Source organism: Hippopotamus amphibius, chromosome 6, assembly GCF_030028045.1.
Source record: "Hippopotamus amphibius kiboko isolate mHipAmp2 chromosome 6, mHipAmp2.hap2, whole genome shotgun sequence".
NCBI lineage: Eukaryota > Metazoa > Chordata > Mammalia > Artiodactyla > Hippopotamidae > Hippopotamus > Hippopotamus amphibius.
In genome coordinates this window covers 57587047-57611938 of record NC_080191.1, presented here as the reverse complement: position 1 = coordinate 57611938, position 24892 = coordinate 57587047, and the positions used below count along the sequence as shown (strand labels likewise).

The window sequence follows — 24892 nt, the reverse complement described above, 5'->3', positions numbered from 1 at the left end:
TTAGAGCCAATGTTTGTTTGTTTGTCTTGTTTTTTTAAATCTTGAAAAATCTGAGAATTAGCAAGGTATAAAGCTAAGCATTTCTTATTTTAAATATTATGCTTAGAGCTAAATTGGGGTGCCTTATAAAGCAAATGGCATTTCTTGACAATTCAGTGCTTCAAAGATACCTTTAAATTTGCCAGAAAAAGTTCTGCTGGGCTCAGCACAAGGATATTTGCCCCTAAAAAGCCAAATTCATTGTAAGTAAACATTCTAAAACATCCTTTTCAGATTCCTATTTTAATTTTGCACTTTGCAACACATAATTTAATGGATAAACATCATTACTGAACTATTTTCCCCTAGACTTACTTGCAACCACCAATTTTTACTACATCAGCAAGCATTATACATATTCACAAAAACTATATTCAGAAATCAGAAAATGTATTTTGAGTTTAAACAAACAAAAGTATATTCTTCTGAATTTTCTTCAAAATGTATTTCCCTTCTTCAATTCTATGATTCTGTATTGCTACAATTTTTAAGCCAACCCCATTTTCAAACACGGTGAAGTGTGAGCACACTAGTAAATAAGGGAGTTAAAAGATGTTTTAACATAAGGGGAAAGGAAAGAGTGCTACATAAACTAAAATGGGTATACGACTACAAATCTCAAGTTCTTATAAAGATTACAGGAGAAAAGAGTTGAAACATCAAGCTAGCCATGTAAATGTTAGGCTCCTTATCCTTAATATCAATAAAAATGCAAAGCCAACTGTAACATTCTACTCCACCATGCTCTATCATGACCAACCATAGTGTACTAACCACTTGTTTACATCTATCACGTGGCAGGGAGGGCTGGGAATGGAGGAGGGTACATATTAGGAACCCACAAGATAAACGAGAGATACGCATCAAAAAGGCGTAGCGTAAATCAAATAACTGCAAAGAAATAAAAGATTTTTTTAATAATTAAAAAAAAAACCACTTTAACATTCTTAATGCTGTAGCACTTTATGTAGCAAACAAAAGGCTAGATAGACCTGTTTTTTTCCCCCTGCAGAGCCATGAAACTATTAGCAATAAACTGGAACACAGAGTATCCTTATTTTATATTCCAGATTTTAAGGACAAGAGTATTGTGGGGTGGAACCATATTTTATAATTTGATCCAAATTAGCAGCTATAAATTCATAAATAAAATGGAAAAGACTCCCAAGTCTAATGCTTTTATACCAAGAAGCGGTAAAAAAAGAAAAGAAAATCCAGTATTCAAAAAGAAAATCCTTTCCAAAAAAATGCTTGCTTTCATATAACTGAGTCACTGCTACCTACTCTAATATGGAGAGTCTAATTCACACGTTATCTAACTTTTAGCCTCTATGCTAAGCTTCCAAAATGTCAATCCTTGAATGGAAGGAAGGCAGGAAGGAAGGGCGGGAGGAAGAGGGACGATGGGAGGGAGGAAGGAAGGAGTTTTTTCCTCTTGGAAAACAAAATTGTAAACCCGCTTTTTAAGGTATTGCCCTGTTCAGAATATCGTTATTATACTACTGAATAGAGTATTAACACTTCCACATGAAAAGTTCATAAAACGTAGGTGAATTTGGTTAACATCACATTAAAATATTTTTATATAAGGCATATGGGTAAGCATAACTCTGGTTGTGCAGATAGGTACTTGTTAAATGCTTGTTCACTGTTCGCATTAAGGTCTATTCAAATCGGAGTTTTAAAAGATTTTAATATATTTTATCGAAACTTGTCTCCTTTCAGACTAGTAAATTCAAAGTGAAAACTGGACACCTGCTTGTTAAAAGTCAAGCCTTATATATGACACGTGAAGGAGCTCGTGGGAAATGCTTCTCCAACATCTTCCCTCTCTACATGCACAGCTCTCCCCGTCTTTACGTCGTGAGGATGAGAAGAGGGGGGAGTAAGAGTAGGAGAAATTGCAGAATAATCTCGCCTGGCGATCAACCATGCCCTTAGCTTAAGTCCCTAGTTGGCAGGTTACCTGGCCAACAATATCTTAATTATAAACAAACACTACTTGCAATGTGACCATAGATCATCACCCCTGTAGGTGCTCTTCCTGTACTACCCCCAATCAGTGCCTGCCTCATTAAGGACCAGGGAAAAGTCTGGGCGGTGATGCCCTACCGCCAGTTAAAATCCCGCAGGCCCCGGAAAGAGGTGGGCGGGCCGGGCCTCGGCGGAACTGACCCGGAGAGACCTGCCGGTAGCCTCCGGGGGAGGGCCCAGCCGGGCCTTCCCTCCAGTCCCGCAGCCATTCAGTAGGGTGCAGGAGACACCGGAACCTCCCTCCGCCCCGGGGCGGCCCTCTCCCAGCCCTCCCCCTGGAGGCGGGGGAGGGGCGCCGGGGCAGAGAAACACCCCTCCCCCACGGACCCAGCTAGGCCGCCACTCGCCCCACCCAGAAAAGCTCTGCGGGCCCGCGCCCACCCTCCCGCGGTGGCCTCTTCTCGGGTGGGGGGGGGGGAGCGTGGGCGGGAGAGGAGGCTAGATAGACTACAATACCAACCTCGCTATTGAAGGTTTTCACAGCCTCCATGTTGTCGGTGCGGAGGCCCGGAGCCCGGCGGCGGAAGAGGCGGCGGCCACTGCACTGGGTGGGGAGAGTGAGACGGGGGGTGGGGGGGTGGGGGCCGGCGGGAGGCCGGGCCGCTGCGACCCCGGGCAGAAGGGGACGGGCAAGCACTGGCGGGGAAGGGCTCCCTTAGGGGCGGCGAGGCCCCGGCATGGTCGCTAGGGCGGGCGGAGCGCCGGTCCGGGGAACAGAGGCACTGCCGGGGCGGGTCGGCAGCGGCGGGGGAGGGGCCGGGCCGCGGCGCCTTCTCTTCTCCGCCCCGCTCGGTCTCGGGCTTCCACCCCCTAGCCCGGTCCCCTACACTCTCCACCCCCTTCTTCCTCTTCCTCCGACAGTCTCCTGTTTCACCTCCCCGCCGCTCGGGCCGTAGGAACCAGCAGCGCACGGCGAAGACGGAGGAGGAAGCGCTGGCAGCAGCGGCTGCGGCATCCAATATGGCGGACACGAGTCGGGCCGCGCAACTCGGAGATCCGCGGCGCCGGCCAGCGCGCCCCCTGGCGACGGGACTGCGCGGGCCCGGGCTGCCGCGCGGAACCATCGAGCGCGCGCGGGCCAGAGCGTCGCCGCCGGAGGCCAGGCTCCTCTCGGCCCCAGGGGCCCCCTGCTCCTCACCCTCCCACCCCACCTCTTCACCGCGGCGGGGGAGAGTGCTGCTGCCCCTTGAAGCGCCCTTGCGGGCCACTGCAAAGCATCGCTCTAAAAATCCAATATGTTCCCCCCTCCCCCCGGCAAGTTTGGGCAATAATATCCACGTTTCCGTTGTTTCCATGTGAATTGGCCGCCTTACACGAGGTTTAGTTGCTTGTCATAACTTTACTGGACGTTGGCCTAAAGGTTAACAGCCGGAGAAGTTCCTAGTCAGTCACTTATTTAGTAACGAGGTGCCCAGGCCTTTTACTAGCTTCGGGAGAACATGTTAGAAACAAAAGCTTTGGATCCGGGCGGGGGCAGGGGACGAGGGAAGCACGCCTGCTGCTCCGTGCAGGAAATGCACGGTGCATAAAATCCGGGGGGACCGGCGTGGTACAGACAATGAGTGCATTTGTCTGTGCGGCGGGAAGCGGTGCCCGGAATGCACAAGATTCCCGTGGGCGAAGGGGAACCCATCTTTTATAAAAGATGAATTATTCTAAAGGAATTTTGCCCTAGGTTTTTAGAGTCGATGAATACAGTATTCCTAAATGAAATAGGAGATGCTGCTAGCAAAATACCTACTCTCTCACTTCGTGCAATGTAAGGTAACCGATACCAAGTTAAAAGAGAGCATTTGAATTAAAAGTTAGGGGTGTATCACTGAACCCCAGACACCACCGTCGTCTTGCTGGGAGTCGTTTTTCAGCAATCTCTTCTCCCAAGTTCACTCAAAGGAAAGGGAAAAAGATGATGGCAGAATTTTTCTCTAGAGGATTGTTGGAATCAAGGTACTTCTGTCAGAGCTGAGCCCAGAGCCGTATGAAACTGAAGAAGGCAGGACCTTCTTGGCTTTTTAGGGTCTGTTTCAATAACAGCTTTACTATGGCCACTGGCTACTTAGAAGGTACATGAATACCTTCTTCCTAAAAGCTTATATTTCCACCTTCAAAATCTCAAATGCGTCACAAAGTTCTCCGTCTCCTTTTGCCTCCCATCCTCATAGGCAAGCCATTATGACCTCTTGCCAACAATTGCAGTAGCTTCCTAACTAACTGGTCCCTATCATTCATTCTCCAGACTCTAGCCAGAGGGGAATTTTTTTAGGGCACAAATCACATCAGCTCACTCCCTTGTTTAAATCTTTTTAAGACTTTCCCATTGCACTCTTATTATGGGCTGAAGGTCCTACTTATCTCATCTCACACTCCTTTCCCCCTGCTCTGTTTACTCTGGCCACACTGGTCTCCTTTGTTCCTTAACAACACTGAGCACTTTCCTACGGAGGACACTTGTGTGCCTCTGCCCTCTGGGGTTCTGTTGCTCTTGTTCTGTCCTAGCTGACTCCTCATCCTCTTTCCTCCTGCCACAGGTTTCTCCTAATCAGTTCATCTAGGGTAGCATGCGGTGACTTGTGGAAGTACGCACTCAGTTCTGGTTATGCCAGATTCTAACGTTCAACATTCGCTGCTCTGGCCTATGAGGGATTATTTATTCAGTCATTCATGAATGAATGTTGACTGAATTACTTAGGCCTGAGAGATTAAGTTACAATACAAGCTAAAGAATTAAATTTTTAAGAAACAATTAAATCTGTTGTTAACATATTACAGGACTTGAGTTCGTACAACTTCCACACCCAGAAGGATTGCAGAAGGCATACTTGGATCAAGGGAAGGGAAAGAAAAAGAAAAAAAAAAAGCAGAGGACAACCTAAGCACACTCTTTTAGTGAGAAGGAAGTAAAGCAAGAGGAAAATGAGAGAAAGGTTAGAGGAGGGTAAATGGGTGTCCAGAGGCCCAGTGAGATGACTAAGTGAAAGTTTGTGCACAGCTACACACACCTCTACACTGTGAAAATGTCGATGCCCATGTCTGTAGTTTCTGTACGCATGTATATTAGGATTCTGATTCCCAACAAACCAATTCGAGCTAGCTTAAGCATTGAAGAACTCACTATGAAGGTGGTTTTTGGGAGATACTAGTCTGCCATCTTCTTGGTGGCTTTCTGAATAAAGTCATATTCCTTGCCTCAGCACCTCGTCTCCAATTCATTGGCCTGTCGGGTGGCGAGCAGAGCGAGGTTGGTAACAAATTTGGCTTAGCCAGCCAGAAGCCTTGCTGCTTGTGGCTAGCTGGCCCCGGTCAGGGAATATTGGGGCAAGGCCCTAGCAGCTGCCAGGACCATTTGTCCTGAGGTTCTTCCCTTCAAAATCCCCTGAAGCAACACTGGCTACCCCAGAACTTGGCAGCTGAAGCAAGGAACCAACAAAAAAAATAAATTACTTAAAAAAAAAAAAAAAAAAAAAAGAATTCACTATTAGGGCGCAGATTTTTCTCCTGTAACACAAAATCAGGAATGCAGATGGGCCTAGGGAATGTACCTAACCCAGAATTTAGAAAACCTAAAGCAGCCTAATCTCTGCTTACCTGCTTGAGTTTTCTTTATGTTGCTTTATCCAACTCTCTGTTTTACATAGTGGGATATGACTATTGCTCCTGGTTTTATAATTCTAAACACCTAGAGGACCTGACCAACAGCCTCTTCCTCCCAGTTCCAAATTCCTTAAGGGAAAAGTAAGGAATTGGATGGACCCAGCTTGGATTAGGTGACCATCACCAAGAAACTTAAGATGAATAATCCATATTCTGAAGAAGATTGACATGGAAAATAGTGGGCAGGAGTATTCCAGCCACTGGAAGAGATATTTCCAGTTGTGAATTATGAAACTCACATTCCAGGGTTTATGGCATTCTCTTCCAAATGTGGTTATCATTGGCCTTTCCTCTAGGACTTAATCATCTTGGGGAGTAACTCATAGGCTCTAATTCAGCTGTAAAAAAAGTGGTCAGAGTCAAAAACACTCTGGAGCAGCAATCACCATAGAGCTTCCTGAGATTGTTGGAACTATTCTATATCCATGATGCCCAACTCAGTAGCACTGGCTCCGTGTGACTATCATGCACATGAAATATGGCATGCACAACTGAGGAAATGAATTTTTAATCTTATTTCACTCTAATTGACTCAAGTTTAAATATATGCTAGTGGCCACCACATTGGAAAGCAGAAATCTACCTAGAGAAGGGTTACTCCCATTGATAGGGCACATCCTGGATAAAGGGAATTATTGTGAGGTGGCAGTAAGCAAAAAAACAATTATCAGGTATCAGAGGTAGTAATATATGTAGATGAGTTATTTTTAAACTGGGGCAAAAAACCTGGAACATTGTCTAAACCAGAACCAATTTCCATCTGATGGAAAAAATGAAACCTTGATACTCCTCGGTTTAGTTCTGGAATGGTTTAGTATTTGGGGCATAGGAATAAAATGAAGTATTATACAGCCAATTAAAATGATTAGACTGCGAGAAACCATGGAATTGTTCCTCAAAAATCAAATAGAATTAGGGCTTCCCTGGTGATGCAGTGGTTAAGAATCCGCCTGCCAATGCAGGGAACGTGGGTCCGAGTCCTGGTCTGGGAAGATCCCACATGCTGTGGAGCAGCTAAGCCCATATGCCACAACTACTGAGCCTGCACTCTAGAGCCTGCAAGCCACAACTACTGAGCCCATGTGCTGCAACTACTGAAGCCTGCACACCTAGAGCTCGTGTTCCGCAACAAAAGAAGCCACCACAGTGAGACACCCGTGCACCTCAACAAAGAGTAGCCGCCACTCTCCACAACTACAGAAAGCCTGTGCGCAGCAATGAAGACCCCATGCAGCCAAAAAATTTTAAAAAAATGAATAAATAATAAAATAAATCATTTAAAAAATCAAATAGAATTAGCATATGATCTAGCTATTCCACTTCTGGTATTCACCCAAAGGAAGTGAAAGCAGAGACTTGAACAGATATCTGTGTATCCCTGTTTATAGCAGCACTTTCACAATAACTAAAAGGTGGCAGCAACCCAAGTGTCCATTGATCAGATAAATGGACAAACAAAACAGAATGGGGTATATGCATACAATGAAACGTTATTCAGCCTTAAAATGGAAGGAAATTCTGAAATACGCTACAATGTGGATGAAACTTGAAGACATTATACTAAGTGAAATAAACCAGTCACAAAAAGACAAATATTGTATGATTCCACTTATATGGGGTACCTAGAATAGTCAAATTCATAAAGACAGAAAATAGAATGATGGTTGCCAAGGGAGGAGGAGGGGGGAGTGGCGAGTTAGTGTTTGATGGGCATAGAATTCATTTTGGGAAGATGAAAAAGTTCTGGAAATGAATGGTGACGATGGTTGCACAAGAGCGTGGAGGTACTTAGTGTCACAGAACTGTACACGTAAAAATAGTTAAAATGGTAAATATGTTATGTCTAATTATAATTTTTAAAACATTTTTTAATGGTTAGAATAAGACTAGAAATACAGAAAAGGGAAAATGCATGTGTTAGACTATAAAATACGAAGAAATACAAAACAGACTATTAATGTACTGATATTTTAGTTTTAAGAGTATATATGCAAAGGTTGAAAAATTATATAAAAAAAGATAATGGTATTAGGGTGTTGGAATTGCGAGGTTTTTGAAAAAAAATATTTTTGCCCCATTTCAATAATTTGATAATTTTGTATCTTATTTTGTTTTATTTTATTTTATTCTTTTTGGCCCCACCACATGACTTGAAGGATCTTAGTTCCCCAACCAGGGATTGAGCCCAGGCCCACGGCAGTGAAAGCACCTAGTCCTAACCACTGGACTGCCAGGGAATTCCCAATCTTATTATTTTAAATGGGCACAGTACTAGTCACCAAACTTGATACTGAAATCAAGTATATTTCCTGAGAGAATCATAAGAAGTTAAAGGTACGAAGTAAATATTTTACTTCTACCGGGTTTACTTTAAGTAGGAATTTTGAGTTTAGCAGATGTGTTTTGTTGTCTGTTAAAGAAGTGGTTCTTCAAATAGCTGAAGATAAAACAGCACACATTACCAGTAGTAGTGGTCAAAGATTTAAAAAAAAAAAAAAATCTCTGAGTTTCCAGGCTTTGTAGTTTGAATCTAAGCTTAACACTTACCCCTCAATGAGTAAACCAACATATCTGTGTCTTTCTCCTTCACAGTGACTCTTTCCTTACTTCTTACACACACACTCCTGACCCAAAGTATTTGCCCAATCCATAGTCACAACATTCAGTTGTTCCCCAGACTTTCCAAATGGACTCGACTTCAAGTTGCTGGTGAGAAGGAGCTGATTTGCCTGATAATATTTTATGCAGCTATTGTGAAATGACAGAGGAATTTTCTGACTATAGGAATTTTCATTAATTTCAGGTCACTGAAAAAGACACCAAATTATTTTGTTGCTATAGAATGAGAGAAGACTCGGGATGTGAAGAAAGAGGTTATATCAGCCAAAAGGCATTTCCTTAAATCCCTAGACTCAGTCTAACTTTCTGCTACAAATAGCTGTTATAAATTTACAGTACTGTGATATGTGGCATCAAGGTGGCTGTCCAATAAGGCTCACATGGTGACAATACATTGTGACCATTGTATCCCTCATACATCGATGGATTAGTAACTCAATTTAATTCATCCAGAGTAGATCAGAGCCTCATGGACAAACCAATAATAATCAAAAGCAAGACACTGACATATGCCCCCCAGAATGCAAGTGTATTAATTTGATATATGATATATCTCATTCAAGTGACTGGAATTCTCACATCTACCATTCAAGTCAAAGTTTTCTACACCAAGGTACCTGGGAAATTAATACTCTGACAGTTGCTTTAAATTTTTAAATTGTATAAAGAAACTTTTAGTGACTGGAACTTTTATATCCTTCCCCCTGACGTATACCAAGGAATTTTCCTTTTTCCTGCACTGTATTGAATAAACACTGCAAACATCTCTCTGATACCTATTTTGTTTTTATGATAATACCTTTGGGCTAAATTTGAAGCCTATAATAGGACTAGCAAAATCATGGCTTTCTGAAGATTTAATTTTATCCTTTATATGTTAATTTGTATAATTTTAATCTAAATCCAAAGGTTTCAAGGCATTTTTTTTTTTTCCCGCACTGCACAGCATGTGGAATCTTAGTAACCCAACCACGGATTAAACCTGCATTGGAAGCACAGAATCTTAACCACTGGACCACCAGGGAAGTCCTGCGAGGCACTTTTTAAAAATCAGTTTTGGGTGGCATTATAGTCTGAATTGTGTCTGCCAGAATTCATATCTTGGAAGTCCAAACCCCAATACTTCAGAATGTGACTATATTTGGAAATAGGGTCTTCTCTGCACCACAACTTAATTGAGATGTAATTGACAAATTAAAATTGTATATGTTTAAAGTGTACAAGGTGATGTTTAGATGTATATTGTGAAATGCATACCCAAATCAAGCTAACATATCCATCACTTCCCACAGTTGCCACATTTTTGGGAAATGAAAACACTTGAGATCTACTCTTTTAGCAAATTTCAAGCATATATTACATTATTATTAACCATAGTCATCATGCTATTGCCAGAACTTATTCATTCTTATAACTAAAAGTTTGCACCCCTTGATCAGTATCTCCCCTCTCCCCTCACCCTCAGCCTCTGGTAAGAACCATTCTACTCTCTGTTACTAAGAGTTTAACTTTTTTTTTTTTTAACTTCCACAGATAAGTAAGATTATGCAATACTTATCTTTCTGTGTCTGGCTTATTTCACTTATCATAATGTCCCCCAAGTTCATCCATGTTGTTGCAAATGACAGCATTTTCTTCTTTTTATTTTATTTTGTTATTTTCAGCACTCTTTGTTTATATATTTTTTAACTGAGGTATAGTTGATTTACAATATCATATTACTTTCAAATGTACAACATAGTGACCCATTGGTTATTCAGTAGCATTTTGTTTAATCTCCACATACTTGTGAATTTTCCAGTTTTCTTTGCACAATTAATTTCTAGTTTCATGCCATCATGATTGGAAAAGAATCTTGAGATGATTTCAATCTTCTTAAATTTATTAAGACTTGTTTTGTGGCCTAACCTAGGATCTCTCCTGGAAAATGTCCCATGTACACTGGAGAAGAATGCATATTCTGTTGCTTTTGGAAGGGATATTCTGTATTTATCCTTAAGTCCATCAGATACAAAGTGTCATTTAAGGATGTTGTTTCCTTATTGCTTTTCTATCTGGATGATCTATTCATTGATGTAAGTGGAGCATTAAAATTCCCTACTATTATTGTTCTGCTATCTATTTCTCCCTTTATGTCTATTAATTTTTGCTTTATATAATTAGTTGTTCCTATGTTGGGTGCATTAACATTTACAAATGTTATAGCCTCTTGTTGGATTGAACTCTTTATTATTATGTAATGCCCATCTTTGTCTGAGAACCCCTGGGTTAAGATTTTGTTTTATTATTTTGGCCTGCTTTTAATAAGAACAGATAAGAGAACTATGCAAAGTTCAAAAAATTCTTAAAAATTGTATGCCTGTCATGTTATTTTGACTTCCTTTACATAAAATGCTTGTGGAGAAGAATGGGTTAGTAATCAAGAAGAGTTATAAAAGAGAATTGAGTATGGAGGTAGAAAGAATTAGCATTCGAGGCATAAAATGGTGGTAAAATGGAATCTAATCTTATCCTCCCAAACAGGGAGGACTTCCTGGAGGTCAGGACACCATACTGCCTAGTTTAAGAACTACAGCCCCTTAGCCCCTTAAATTTCAGCAGACAGTTAACGCTTTAAAATGATGAATTTCTGGAAGGATGACAGAGCAGATCCTAAACTCCTGTATTGCATACCAACTACCAATACTCGTTAAAATATTAAAATTTTCCTTTTAAATGCATTGCTGAGTTGATATAAAATAAAAGTAGTCCTCAGAAGCCAAAACAAGTAGAAGTAGAAATCTAGAGAAATAGGAAGCACTGTAATGGCAGGATCTGCCAATCCCTAGTGTCGCTAAGCTTTCATTTTGAGAGCTATACAAGATATGTACACAGGACATGAGATGGCCAATTTATGGAGTCTTTTTAATTTAAATAATTAAATAAATAACATTCTATTAGTTTCAGGTGTACAAGATAATTATTCGATATTTGTATATATTGCAAAATGAGCACCACCATAAGTCTAGTTAACACCAATCACCATATACATAGTTATAAAATTTTGTTTTTTCTTGTGATGAGAACTTTTAAGATCTGCCCTCGTAGTCTTACAAGAGAACTTCGCAGAATGCTTAATGTCAAGGATGGGGAGCCATCAGTAAAGTGGTCGAAGTGTAAAGGGAAGAATACAACAAAAACAGAAGGTGTTGGGGGGTGAAGGAGGAGGGAGCAGCACAGAAATTCTTGTGTCAATATTAGAACTGAGTAAAGAGAAGGAAAAAATTCCCCCGAGAATGTGTAACCACAGGTCAGACCTCATGCATGTTTGTGGTAAAATTCATAATACCTGGATGATGTGAAAAACCTCAAGCAAAGGAATTGTTTTAAATTGGTACTGGGTTGGCACGCCTCCAGGCAACTGAAATCACAACTGCAATTTTTTCTAGGAGAAAGTGACTTCAACCTCACCTTCAAAGAAGTTTGACAAATAAAGATCTGTTGAAAATAAGATTATAATTATACAAACAAATAAATGAACAGGAAAACAAAGCATCGTGAGTGGGAGCCAACAGAAACACAAGACAGTAAAATCAGATCATCCAAAAATTTAGATGGTGAAATTGACAGATTCAGAAGACAACATTTTTCATAGGTTCCCAGAAATATGTTGGACTAGGTTATTCAGATCAGTTCCATTACTGCAAACCACAACAAGTGCTGGCTAAAAGAAAGAAAAATGTGAAAAGCTTTGAAAGCACTAAAAACAGGGCAGAACTTAAAGAGAGTGAGAACCAGAGAGAACTTGAAATTGCTTTTGCCTTGGGTGCATTTTTCATTCGACAAACTTGAACTTTGGGTTTTGACAGCCTTCTAGAGTAAAAGGGAAAGAAATCAAGGCCTGGGGACCTCTAAGTTGGGAAGTCTAACAGAAGGGTCTCTTTACACTTAGCTAGACCCACAAAGGGTTACAACTCAGGATTAAAGTGAAACAGAAGTAAACTCACATCTCTCTCCACCCAGGGGACTCAGAGAAAAATTTCCCTGTCTAACAGAGTAAGAAGAGAGGGGAATAGTGAAAAGTATAACACAGGCTAGCCTTTACATGGATTTGCAGCTCAAAATCACGTTACCCATAATGTAGTTCAAAGGGTTCCTGGGCTAGTAGTGCTCCTAGATAACTAGGAGAAGGAAATACAAGTCCTCTCTGCAAGATTGATCCTTCCTTTAAGGCCTTAAGGAAATCCTGCAAATGAATGCTTAAGAAAAATGAGTGTATTTGTTTCCCATTGCTGCTATGACAAGTTACCACAAACCTGGTGGCTTAAAACAACACAAATTTATTGTCTTACAGTTCTGGAGGTCAGGAGTCCACAATGGGTCTCACTGTGCTCAAATCAAACTGTCAGCAGGCCTGCATTTATTCTGGCTGGAGGCTCCAGTGGCAACAGTCAGAGATTATGTACCATGAATGAGAATCAGCAGCAAAGATGAATGAAACATACATGCACACACATATATATCATGAACTAGCTGGGTTTCTCACAGGAATGTAGGGTTGGTTTAATGTTAGAAAAACTCATTTATGTAACTCACATTTTAAGAGATTAAAATAGAAAAACTATATGATTGTTTCAGTGGATGCAAAAAATGCACTTGATGTGATTCAATATCACAACTAAATAAAAATAGTAGTAGATTCCAAGGGCTGCCATAACAAATTACCATGAATTTGGTGGCTTAAAAAAATAATCGTCTCACAGTTCTGAAGACTAGAAATAAAAAAATTTAGGTGTTGGCAGGATTAGGCTCCCCTCAGAGGCTCTAGGGGGGGTTCTTGCCTCTCACAGCTTCTCCTACTGTTTTCTGACTGATGGAGACTGTTTTCTGACCTCTCCCTCAGTCCTCACATGGATCTCTCCTCTGTGTCTGTCTGAATAAAATCTCCCTCTGCCTCTCTCTTCTAAGGATACATGTGATTGCATTTAGGGCCAACCCTGATTATTCAAGATAAATTCCTCTCAAGATCCTTAATTTAATCACAACTTTTGCCATATAAATTAATTTTCACTCTTGCTGTACAAGGTGATAGTCACAGGGTCTAGAGATTAGGAAGTAAATATAACTTGGGAGGAGGGGACATTTTTTGCAGCATACCGCAAAACAAATCACAAAGGAATTATGAAAGACAACTTCCTTAGCTTTTCATTTTAATCAGGATCTAAAAAAAATAGCTACAGCTAATATCAAACATTCTTTTTAAAACCAGGAATAAGAGTGGATACCCATTATTACCAGTTCTAGTCTACATTATCCCGGAAGCCCAAACCAATGCAGCAAGACAAGGAAATAAAAATTCTAAGAACTGAAAAGAAAAACATACAAAAATATTATTTTAACATAACTATTTGAATAGAAAACTTTAAAAACATCTATAGATAAGTTGCAGAATTAATAATAGTTTAAGACAACTGTACTTTTTTTTTTTGGCTGTCCCACACAGCTGGTGGGATTTTAGTTCCCCACCCTGGGATTGAACCCAGGCCCTCGGCAGTGAGAGCTCAGACACCTAACCACTGGATTGCCAGGGAATTCCCACAATTGCATTTCTACATGCCCATATATGGAAATTATATTAGCAACTGTAAGCAATATTTCTGTAAGAAATATATACCATGTAATAAAGCCACCAAAATAGTAGAGAGTGCTGTGCTTCCTGCTGCGATGGAATACTGGTAGCACACTTGGCCTTTTATAGTAACAACTAGAGAATGTATAAGCAACAATTGTTTTCAGACATTGGGCAAGAGACAGAGAAGGATAATAAAAACGTTATCCCAACAATCCCTCTACTTTCTTCCTGGTGGCTCTTTCTGGACCACAATGTGGGCAGGAGGAACCCAAATAGAGCACGAGATTCTTACTGAGTTGAGGAGACAGAGATCAGATTTTGGAAAGGTGGTTGGAATTTGGCAGATAGGATAGTAGAGTGGAGAGAGCTATGTGGAGAAAGGGCTCCAGAAATCGTCATAGAGGTCACCTTGAGTTTTGGCTGAATACAAAGCAGCACATGCCTAGAGAAAACACTACAAGGTCAGGCAAAGAAAAGCAAAGCTGAACAATTCCCAGAACTAGTAGATATTGAGTTCTCATCAGCCAGAGTGGAGAAACCTCACTGAACATCTGGGAAAAGCTATAGACACACGTACACAGACACATGCACACACAATGATGGTGTGTATCAAAGCAACACAGGAACCAACTGAAAGAGCTCCTGGTGCCAAAGCAGAAACAATTAGAACAAAATAAAATAGTATTGAATTATAATCTAAGCAAGACTGATAACCACATTCATGGAGTGAAGACAATGTTGTTAAGATGTCAGTTCTTCTAAAAATGTTTTTAAATGTTTAGAGCAATTTTTTAAAAAGCAGGGTTTTTTTTCTCCCCTAGAAATACACAAGCTGATTCCAAATATTATATGAAAATGAAAATAGTTTAGAATACCTAAGACAATTTTAAGGAAAATTGGAAGGACTTCTATTACGGGATCAAAAAAAAAAAAAAAAAGTGAGTTCTCTGGTGGTCCAGCGGTTAGGACTTGGCACTTTCACTGCTGTGGCCAGGTTCAATCCCTGGTCAGGGAATTAAGATCCCACAAGCAGCATAGTACAGCCTAAATAAATAAATAATAAGTAATTATTATAAGCCACAGCTTCAAACAATGTGGTAGTAGAGTATGAATAAACCTATATATTGGGACTTCCCTGGTGGCACAGTGGTTAAGAATCCACCTGACAATGCGGCACATGGGTGTGATCCCTGATCCAGGAAGATCCCACATGCTGTGGAGCAACTAAGCCTGTGTGCCGCAACTACTGAAGCCCAAGTACCTAGAGCCTGTGCTCTGCAATAAGAGACGCTACTGCAATGAGAAGCCTGTGTACTGCAACGAAGAGTAGCCCCCGCTTGCCACAACTAGAGAAAGCCCACGTGCAGCAGCGAAGACCCAATGCAACCAAAAAGTAAAAATTAATTAATTAAAAAACCCCTATATATCAAAATATCAATAGAGGAGATTAGAAAATCCAGAAATAGACAATCATATGTATATATATATACATATGATGTATGCATATGTATGTATGTATCTATTCCCACACACAGGTAATTTATTCATCTTCAACAAAGGTACCAAGGTAATTCATAGCCTTTCTAATAAATGGCAGTGGAAGGGAGATACGTGTAGGGAAAAATGTACCTCAGTGTTAAAATAGGTAAAAATTAGGAGAAAGAGCAGTACCTGGAGGGAGGATGGGGTTGAGGGGAAATGGAAAGACCTTTTCACGGAGATCACAACTACGGCTACTTCTGATTACTTCTCCAGTTTTACCATTTCCTCTGATTTGTCTGTCCATAATTTCACTTCTTTGAATGAGATATTCTGTGGTTTGATTCTAGACATTGCCACGCTGTTTCATTTTACTGGAATGCTTTCTACACAATTACGTCTCATCTTTATTTGGGTAACTCCTATTCGTGTCTCCTTTTATTTTCCTTTTCATTAATTGGTAAATACATATAATATTTATAATGTATGAAATTTATAAATTTAAACACATAAATTTTTAAAATTAACTAATTAATTAATTTTTATTTATTTATTGGCTGCATTGGATCTTCATTGCTGTAGATGGGCTTTCTCTAGCTGCCGTAAGTGGGGGCTACTCTTCATTGTGGTGCACGGGCTCCTCATTGTGGTGGCTTGTCTTGTTGTGGAGCACGGGCTCCAGGTGCGTGGGCTTCAGTAGTTGTGGCACATGGACTCAATAGTTGTGGCTCACAGGCTCAATAGTTGTGTCACATGGGCTTAGTTGCTCCGTGGCATGTGCGATCTTCCTGGAGCAGGGATGGAATCCGTGTCCCCTGGGTTGGCAGGTGGATTCTTAACCACTGCACCACCTAGGAAGTCTGGAAAGATGTAAAATTTTTTGAAAGAACACCTGTATAGCCCTCACTGAAAGGGTTTTCTAAAACTGACACTGGTGTTGATATTAGCTAGGAAGACTCACAGTCTCAGACTATGGTCATATTCACAGTATGATTTATTACAGTGAAAGAATACAAAACAAAATTAGCAAAGGGAAAAGGCACAAGGAAATCAGGTGCAAGCTTCTAAGAGTCCTCTCCCAGAGGAGTCGTATAGGATGTGTTTAACTCTTCCAGCAATGAGTTGTGACAACACGTGTGAAATTGTTGCCTATCTGGGAAGCTCATTAGGGACTCATGGCCAAGGGTTTTCCCCCGGAAACTGGACATGCAGCTCCCTCTGCCTGGCACGTACCAAAATTCAAGGCTTCCGGATGGAAAGCAGGTGTTTGGCATAAATCACATTGTTTAGGCACAGTGAGCCACTCTTAACAGGCAACGGTGGGAACCCTCCCAAGATGACATCTAAGCTCCCAGACACTAGCCAAGATCTAAACTTGCAAGCAGGTCTTTCTAAGGATAGCATCTCAGGCCTGCTATTTATTCTGGCACCCACTTCCTGTTTATGCCCGTCCCAAACCCTGAACCTCCTGCCCAAACACTCCCCCTCCATCCATCAAGTAACCACCATATTAATGAATATTTACTGTGCGCTTGCTTTTTTTCTTACTGATTTCTTTCATATGTATGTATGCTTATACAATTTATTTTTGGTTTTGCAATGTTTTGAACTTCATCTAAGTAGAATAAGGTATTTTTCAATTTTTCATTACTATAATGCTTGTGATGTTTATCCATGTTAATATCTGCATTTCCTAGTGTGTGTATATATGCATATATACACACGCACTTTATTGTTTAAATTTAATTATATGTATGTATGTGTTGTGTGTGTATGTATACATATACTCATTTGTGGAAGATTATATAGCCTGCAACTCAATAAAGCAGTCTTTAAATTTGCTTATTGATACATTATTTATATTTGTGAAAACAACTCAAATTTCAACAGAATAATGAATAATTGTAATAAGGCAGAAGATAATTTAAAGATAACATTTTACTGAATTGAAGATTATATTCTTTTTAAAAAAATTTTATTGGCGTATAGTTGATTTACAATGTTGTGTTAGTTTCAGGTATACAGCAAAGTGAATCAATTACACATATAAATACATCCACTCTTTTTTTCGGTTCTTTTCCCATATAGGCCACTGCAGAGTATTGAGAGTTCCCAGTGTTATACAGTAGATCCTTTCTAGTTATCTATTTTATATATAGTAGTGTGTATATGTCAAACCCAATCTCCCAATTTATCCCTCCCCCACCCACTTCCCCTCCCCTCCAGTAACCATGAGTTTGTTTTTAGATCTGTGACTCTATTTCTGTTTTGTAAATAAGTTCATTTGTACCATTTTTTAAGATTTCACATATAAGCGATATCATAGGATATTTATCTTTGTCTGACTAACTTCACTCTGTATAACAATCTCTAGGGCCATCTATGTTACTGCAAATGGCAATAATTCATTCTCTTTCATGGCTAAGTAATATTCCCTTGTATATACGTACCATATCTTATTTGTCCATTCCTCTGTTTATAGACCTTTAGGTTACTTCCACATCCTGGCTGCTGTAAACAGTGGATATATGCCTAGGAGTGGGATTGCTGGATCATATGGTAGCTCTACTTTTAGTTTTCATCTTTTGGGATTCTCATTAAATTTACATATTGCTTTGAATTTAACTCATTTTTTCCCAAATGGCTACTGAATTTTTTCCAAATCATAGTTTATATTTTTCTCAATGGCTTGAGATACAACCTTTCTCATAAGTTAAATTCCTACATGTTGTTCTAGTCTATCTGTTTATCTATTAATATTTCTCTACAATACTATTCTAATATTTTAAGCTTTTATAATATATTCTATTACTTGGCATGGTTGGTTCCACCTTATTGTTCTTCTGTTTCAAAGATTTCCAGTCTTATTTCTTGATTCTTTTTCTATATGAAATTAGAATTCACTTGCCTACTCACATACATAGACTTAGATATTTTTATTGGGATTCTACTAAATTTATGAATAAATTAGAAAGGACTGACATTTTAAATAATTAATTAATTAATTTGTTGTTTATGTTGGGTCTTCGTTGCTGCCAGCGGGCTTTCTCTAGTTGCTGTGAGAGCGGGGGCTACTCTTCATTGAGGTGTTCGGGCTTCTCATTGTATGGCTTCTCTTGTGAGCACAGGCTTTAGGTGGGCGTCGGCTTCAGTAGTTGCAGCATGTGGGCTTAGTAGTTGTGGCTCTTGGGCTCTAGAGCACGGGCTTGGTAATTGTGGCACGCAGGCTCAGCTGCTCTGTGGCACACGGGATCTTCCTGAACCAGAGATCGAACCCGGGTCCTCTGCATTGGCAGGCGGATTCTTAACCACTGCACCACCAGGGAAGTCCATGAAAGGACTGACATCTTTTTTGAAATTGAGTCTTCTGTGGAGAGACAGACAATAATTAAAATAAGCAAGCTAAATATATGATGTATCTTCTGATGGTAAGTGCTAAATAAAGCAGGGAAGGAGACCGGAAGGTGGGGGTGGAGGTTGCTATTTTAAATAGGAGAAACTCACTGATATTTTAGGATAGACTCTAATGAAGTGAGGGAGGGAGTTCATGTTCCAGACAGAGGGAGTGGCAAGTTCAAAGGCCCTCAAGGATTGGCCTTGGCTAGGAGCACAAATAGCTCAGGCATAGAAACAGGAGATCAGGCACAGGGTCCCGCCAAGATGCAGTTTGATGGGTAGATGTGGTGGTAAGCTGAGACAGATAGTCTCTTGTTTTCTCAGGGAAATAGGAAGCTGTGCAGAGTGAGGATCTGGAAGGCAGTGTTAAGAAGAGAAGGTGGTGTTAATAGCAGGCAGCATTAAGGGCCTATTCAAAATAATGACTGTGACTTCACAGTGTGAACTGTCAACATGACTGGGCGTGGTTCTGTAGCCGTGTGGGTAGAGGCTCAAAGGAGGCAAGAGTCCGACTTACTCAGGGTTCTGATTTAACCAAGAAAGAATCACAAGGCAAGAGAAGGGCAAGGAAACTGAGGATGAAGTGTTTGGTGATAAAAACAGTGAATGTGGATTTTCCACCAGATAAGGAGAGACGTGAAGACAAGAGGGCATGAGGGACTGTAACCTTTCTTGGGTCTTTTAAACTAGCACATCAGAATTATTTTGTAATATTTATTGTAAAACTAGCTTTTTAGGAGATTATCCTTTAAACTACAAATCCGTGAAGAGATCACTTAATTATTTTAATAAATTAAAGGACTTAATTGTTAGTACTTTCACGAACCTGAACATTTTTCTATCCCCAGAAGTTATATAACCAAGAATGTAACAATAGTTAAAGACTGTCTTATTAAACTTCAACATCAATCATAAAAGAAATTTGACTCTTGTAGCTTCAAATAATTCTTGATAATGTATGACATTAAATAGACATAGAATAACTAATTAAAATTCACAGAAAATGGGAAAGTTTTGGATAACTGAAGATAATTGTTCCATTGGAAGCCTAAGCCTCTTCAATTTTTGATACACCAGAACAGCAAATCTAATTAATCACCATTTTATATTTTCTTTCTTCCCTTGAAAGGGATCTAAGAAGTAAAATGGTAGGCTATAGGATAAATTCTAGGCCTTGCTAAAAACAAGGCCATGATTTGTAAAGTACAGATTAATTGTTCAGAAATAGCTAAGTTGACTTTCTTTTGTTTCTAATTCAATAAGCATCAAACCTATATTTTCCTCCCCCTCACTCATTTTTCATAAAATCTCAAAGTTGAAAAGAATGTAAACATACACTAGTGCTTAGCTCCTATGTGGATTTTTGACAAGGGGTCACACAGTTTCTGCTTTTGTGGTGCCAGTGATAGGGAAGCCAAATTTATCATCCAATTGACTTCAGCTCTGTTTACTATAAAGTTCTATCTCAAACTGAGCCCAAATACGCCATCACAGAACTTTCACCCACTTATCTCAGGCCTGTACCCAAAGTCACACTACGTAGATATGACTTCTCTCCCACAATATAATCTTTCAAAGAAGATTTTAAAAAACTGTCATGATGGAACTTCCCTGGTGGTGTAATGGTTAAGAATCTGCCTGCCAATGCAGGGGACACAGGTTCAAGCCCTGGTCTGGGAAGATCCCTCATGCCATGGAGCAACTAAGTCTGTGTGCCACAACTACTGAGCCCAAGTGCCGCAACTACTGAAGCCTGCGTGTTTAGAGCTGGTGCTCTGCAACAAGAGAAGCCATGGCAATGAGAAGCCTGCACACCACAATTAAGTGTAGCCTCTACTCTCTGTAACCAGAGGAAGCCCACGCACAGCAACAAAGACCCAATGCAGCCAAAAATAAACAAAATAAATAAATAGTATTGTAAAAAACTGTCATGTTTTTTACTTGACATAAACAGCTATACTTTTTTCCACTACTTTTAGTCATTCTTCATATGATCTCACCAGCCAAATCATTGTCTTCAGATCTGCTCCAGAGTATTGTTTTCCTCCTAAGTAGTGGCTCCCAATACAAATACTACAAAAAAGGACAGCCCAACTCAGAGAGGACCTGACCTATGAAGGCCTCTATTATACCTTTGTTTGGATAACTTAAGATTCCATTTGCTATTTTTAGTATCTATATCACATCACATTTGTTGCTCTTAAGCTGTACTCCTGTGTGGTTGGTTTCCTGGGCCAAGTTGCAGCCATTACATTTGTCTATATTAAACTTTGTTCTCCTAGATTAAGCCCATCATTTCAACCTACTACCTTTTTGATTGTGATTTTGACAAATCTATTAGCCTTCTAGTTTTACCTCATCTAAAGATTTAGTCAGTGTACTCTCGATGTCATTATATCTATAACTATAAAAAAAGTCTGATTACTAAGGAGTCTGTTCTTTAGTTTTAAAGCCCTTTCCCAGCTTGACGTCAAACAGCACTGTTTCAGTCTTTTCAGATTGCTTTATTGAATACAAATCCACCCACGTTACATCATCTTTTCTACAAAAGCATCATGCAACGCTTGACATTCCTTCTAAATGCTGTAGTATTCGTTTCATAAATCATCTTTAAGTACAACTCCATGGTGGGTATCATAGCTTTACACCTACAGTTAAAGACCACACTTTTATGATTTAAATAGAGCATCACAAAAATGCTTTAGAGGCCTCTGGCTCAAGATAATGGACTGAACACAAGTATTTTCCTCGTGTTCCTTCTGAGACTCCACTGATATTATGCTATGGAATTATAAAAAGTTATATAAACACTGGAAGAGGGAAGATAATGAGGGGATTTATCTGCAGATAAGAAATTTCAAACAAATCTGAAAGACAAAATGGGCCAGAAGTGTGTTAATGGGTGAGATGGAGCTCAAACTGCTGTTCATTGTGATAGCAGTGTAGCTAGGAGACCAGCCAGAATCTGCAAATCAGAGAGTAGGAATGCAGAGTTGGGATGACTATATAGAAGAGCTGTGCCAATCTAATCCCAACTTTCCTGCCTCACCTACTAGAGGCTGCATTACAGGAGAGAAAAAATTCTCATTTCTAAGGAAATTAAACAGTTTGAAGGCCTATGTTTTCCAAGGTGATTACTGGGTTTGACTCCCTAATGATGAAGTATAGCATCTGCACTAAATGTCCCTCCAACATATAACAATTTCCCATTTAGCAAAAGAGGCTTATCAGGAGGCAGTAAATGGAGGAACCCACACCAACTACATGAAATAATCCATCACATCTTTTATTCTTAAATATAAAGGAACTAACAAGGATCAGCAGATGTATCAGGAAAAAAAAAGCTATGTGAAAGAGCTAGGCCAAGATACACAAGAAAAAAATAATCCCAGGGGAAACAGATAATTCAAGAAACAAAAGAGGACTTGAAATAAAATAATTAGTCTCAAGACAATATCATAAACATAAAACAAAATAAAAGTAACAGTATAAAAACAAGCTACTATAAACTAATAATATAAATGTGACAATAAAAATATTTCAATAGAACTAGAAGATAAAGTTGAAAAATGTCCCTTGTTACCTCTCAAGATTTAACATGCATAAGAATCCCCCTGGGGATCTTATTAGTGAAGAGTGTAGTTCAGTAGCTTTGAGGTGAGGCCTGAAATTCTACATTTCTAACAAGCTCCCAGGTGAGGCTGGTGCTGCTGGGCCATGGACACAAGTTGAGTAGAAAGGCCATAGAAATAGAAGTTAAAAAAGAGAGTCCAAAATTATAAAACAAGAAAGAGGAGTGAGAGACAACCTAGGAGAGTCAACATAGGCAACTAATTGGAGTCACAAGAAGAGAAAATGGATAGAATATGTCAAAAAGAAACAATAGAAGAAAACTTCTAGAATTAGAAAGGGACTCAAGCCTTCAGATTAAAAGGGCTCATTGAGTGCTGAACAGGATGCTTTTTAAAAAGACCCACTTCTAGACACACTCACATGCAATTTCAGAGCACAGGAAAAAAAATATAAAGATCCTAAAAACTTCTAGAGAGTAGAAATTAGGACAACTACAAAGGAGTTTGGAAGAGACGGATACAAAACCTGTCTTAGATGGATTGGATGCTACCAGGCAATGCCTTTGAAATTCTGAGTGTAAAAACTTGGGAATTTTTAGGTCCCGTTGCTCTTATCATTCAAGTTAGGAGAAAACAGTGACATAACCAAGATGTGATGGACACCAAAGGTTAGCTGACCTGTTTCCATTCCCAATATCCTTCTCCCCTGCCTGTGTCTCTCTTTGTGCAGCTAGGAGTGGCCATTAGACACCAGTCTGGTCAGTGAGATGTAGGCAAAAGTCTGCTGAAAGTGTTTCTGGGGAATTTTGGTACAAGTTTCATGTATGCTCCAAAAGAACTTTTGTTCGTTGGTTCGTTATATAGTTATTTATGTGAATTTATTAATCATGTTACTTAAAGAATCCATATTTTCACTTACTTTTAGTATGCTTTTCTCATTAAATTTCTGAGAGGGGCTGTTGAAATCTCCAGCTACATTTATCAATTTATCAATCTCCCCCTGTAACTCTACCAGTTATTGCTATATATCTTTTAAGGCATTAGAAATTGTTTCTTAGGTCCTTTAGGCTCTCTGAGCAGCACCACAGCAGTTGGCGAGAACAAGCGTCTTATGAAAGGTGACAAAATGGGAGCCAAGAAGAAAGTGGCTGGCTTATTTTCTAAGAAAGATTGGTATGATGTGAAAGCACCAGTTCAATATAGGAAATATTGGGATAACGCTAGTCACGAGAACTCAAGGAACAAAACTGCATCTGATGGCCTCAAGGGCCCTGTTTTTGAAGTGAACCTTGCTGATCTGCAGAATGATAAAGTCGCATTTAGAAAATTCAAGCTAATTACAAGGATGTTCAGGGCAAAAACTGCTTGATTACTTTCCATGGCACGGATCTCACCTGTGACGAAATGTGCTGCATGGTCAAAAAATGGCAGACCATCATTGAAGCTCACGTTGATGTCAAGACTATCGATGGTTATTTGCCTCATCTATTCTGTGTGGGTTTTACTAAAAAATGCAACAATCAGATTCAGAAGACCTCTTAGCCCAGCACCAACAGGTCTGCCAAGGAATTCCCTGGTGGCACAGTGGTTAAGAATCTGCCTGCCAATGCAGGGGACATGGGTTCGATCCCTAGTCCAGGAAGATTCCGTATGCCGCACAGCAACTAAGCCTGTATGCCACAACCACTGCACCTGTGCTCTAGAGCCTGTGAGCCACAACTGCTGAAGCCCTTGAGCCTAGAGCCTGTGCTCCACAACAAAAGAAGCCACTGAAGTGAGAAGCCCGCGTACTGCAAGGAAGAGTAGTCCCTGCTCGCTGCAACTAGAGAAAGTCTGTGCACAGTAATGAAAATCGAATGCAGCCAATAAATTAATTAATTAATCAATTTAAAAAAGAAAAACAAAAAAACAGGTCTGCCAAATCTGCAAGACAGGGATGGAAATCATGACCCGAGAGGTGCAGACACATGACTTGGAAAAGGTGGTCAATAAATTGATTTCAGACAGCATTGGAAAAGACATAGAAAGGCTTGCCAGTCTATTTATCCGCTTTATGATGTCTTTGTTAGAAAAGTAAAAATGCTGAAGAAGCCCAAGCTTGAACTGGGGAAACTCATGGAGCTACATGGTGAATGAGGTAGTAGTTCTAGAAAAGTTACTGAGGATGAGACAGATGCTAAAGCTGAACGAGCTGATGGATATGAGTCACCAGTCCAAGAATCGGCTTAAAATTCAGACTTTTAATGGTGACAAAAGATATGTGATAAAGAAAGAAAGAAAGAAATTGTTTCTTGGAAATTCCCTCAGGAATTCCCAGAGGTTAGGACACAGCGCTTGCACTGCTGGGGGCTGGGTTCGATCCCTGGTCCGGGAACTAAAATCCCACAAGATGAGGGGCATGGCCAAAAAAACCAAAATTGTCTTGATTTTATATATATATATATATATATATATATATATATATATATATATAGTTAGTCTTAATGCTCCA

At 39.9% G+C, this 24892-nt stretch overlaps 1 protein-coding gene and 1 pseudogene across 8 annotated transcripts in view; one reads left to right on the top strand and one right to left on the bottom strand.

The window, feature by feature from the left end:
• SCAF8 (SR-related CTD associated factor 8) overlaps nt 1–3044 on the bottom strand; it is a 204305-nt gene extending 201261 nt beyond the window's left edge. For 7 of the 8 annotated variants that reach the window (XR_009054339.1, XR_009054341.1, XR_009054340.1 and 4 more), the window contains exon 1: nt 2534–3044. Coding sequence is in view for 4 of the 8 variants with exons in the window: in XM_057739333.1 (XP_057595316.1) it covers nt 2534–2563 (30 nt within the window). In the remaining 4 variants the exon portion in view is untranslated. Of the gene's footprint in view, nt 1–2529 lie in introns of all 8 variants that reach the window. The other variant, XM_057739336.1, reaches the window with a different exon arrangement.
• Nucleotides 3034–24630, top strand: LOC130854899 (40S ribosomal protein S3a-like; annotated as a pseudogene).
• Nucleotides 24631–24892: the final 262 nt, after the last annotated feature.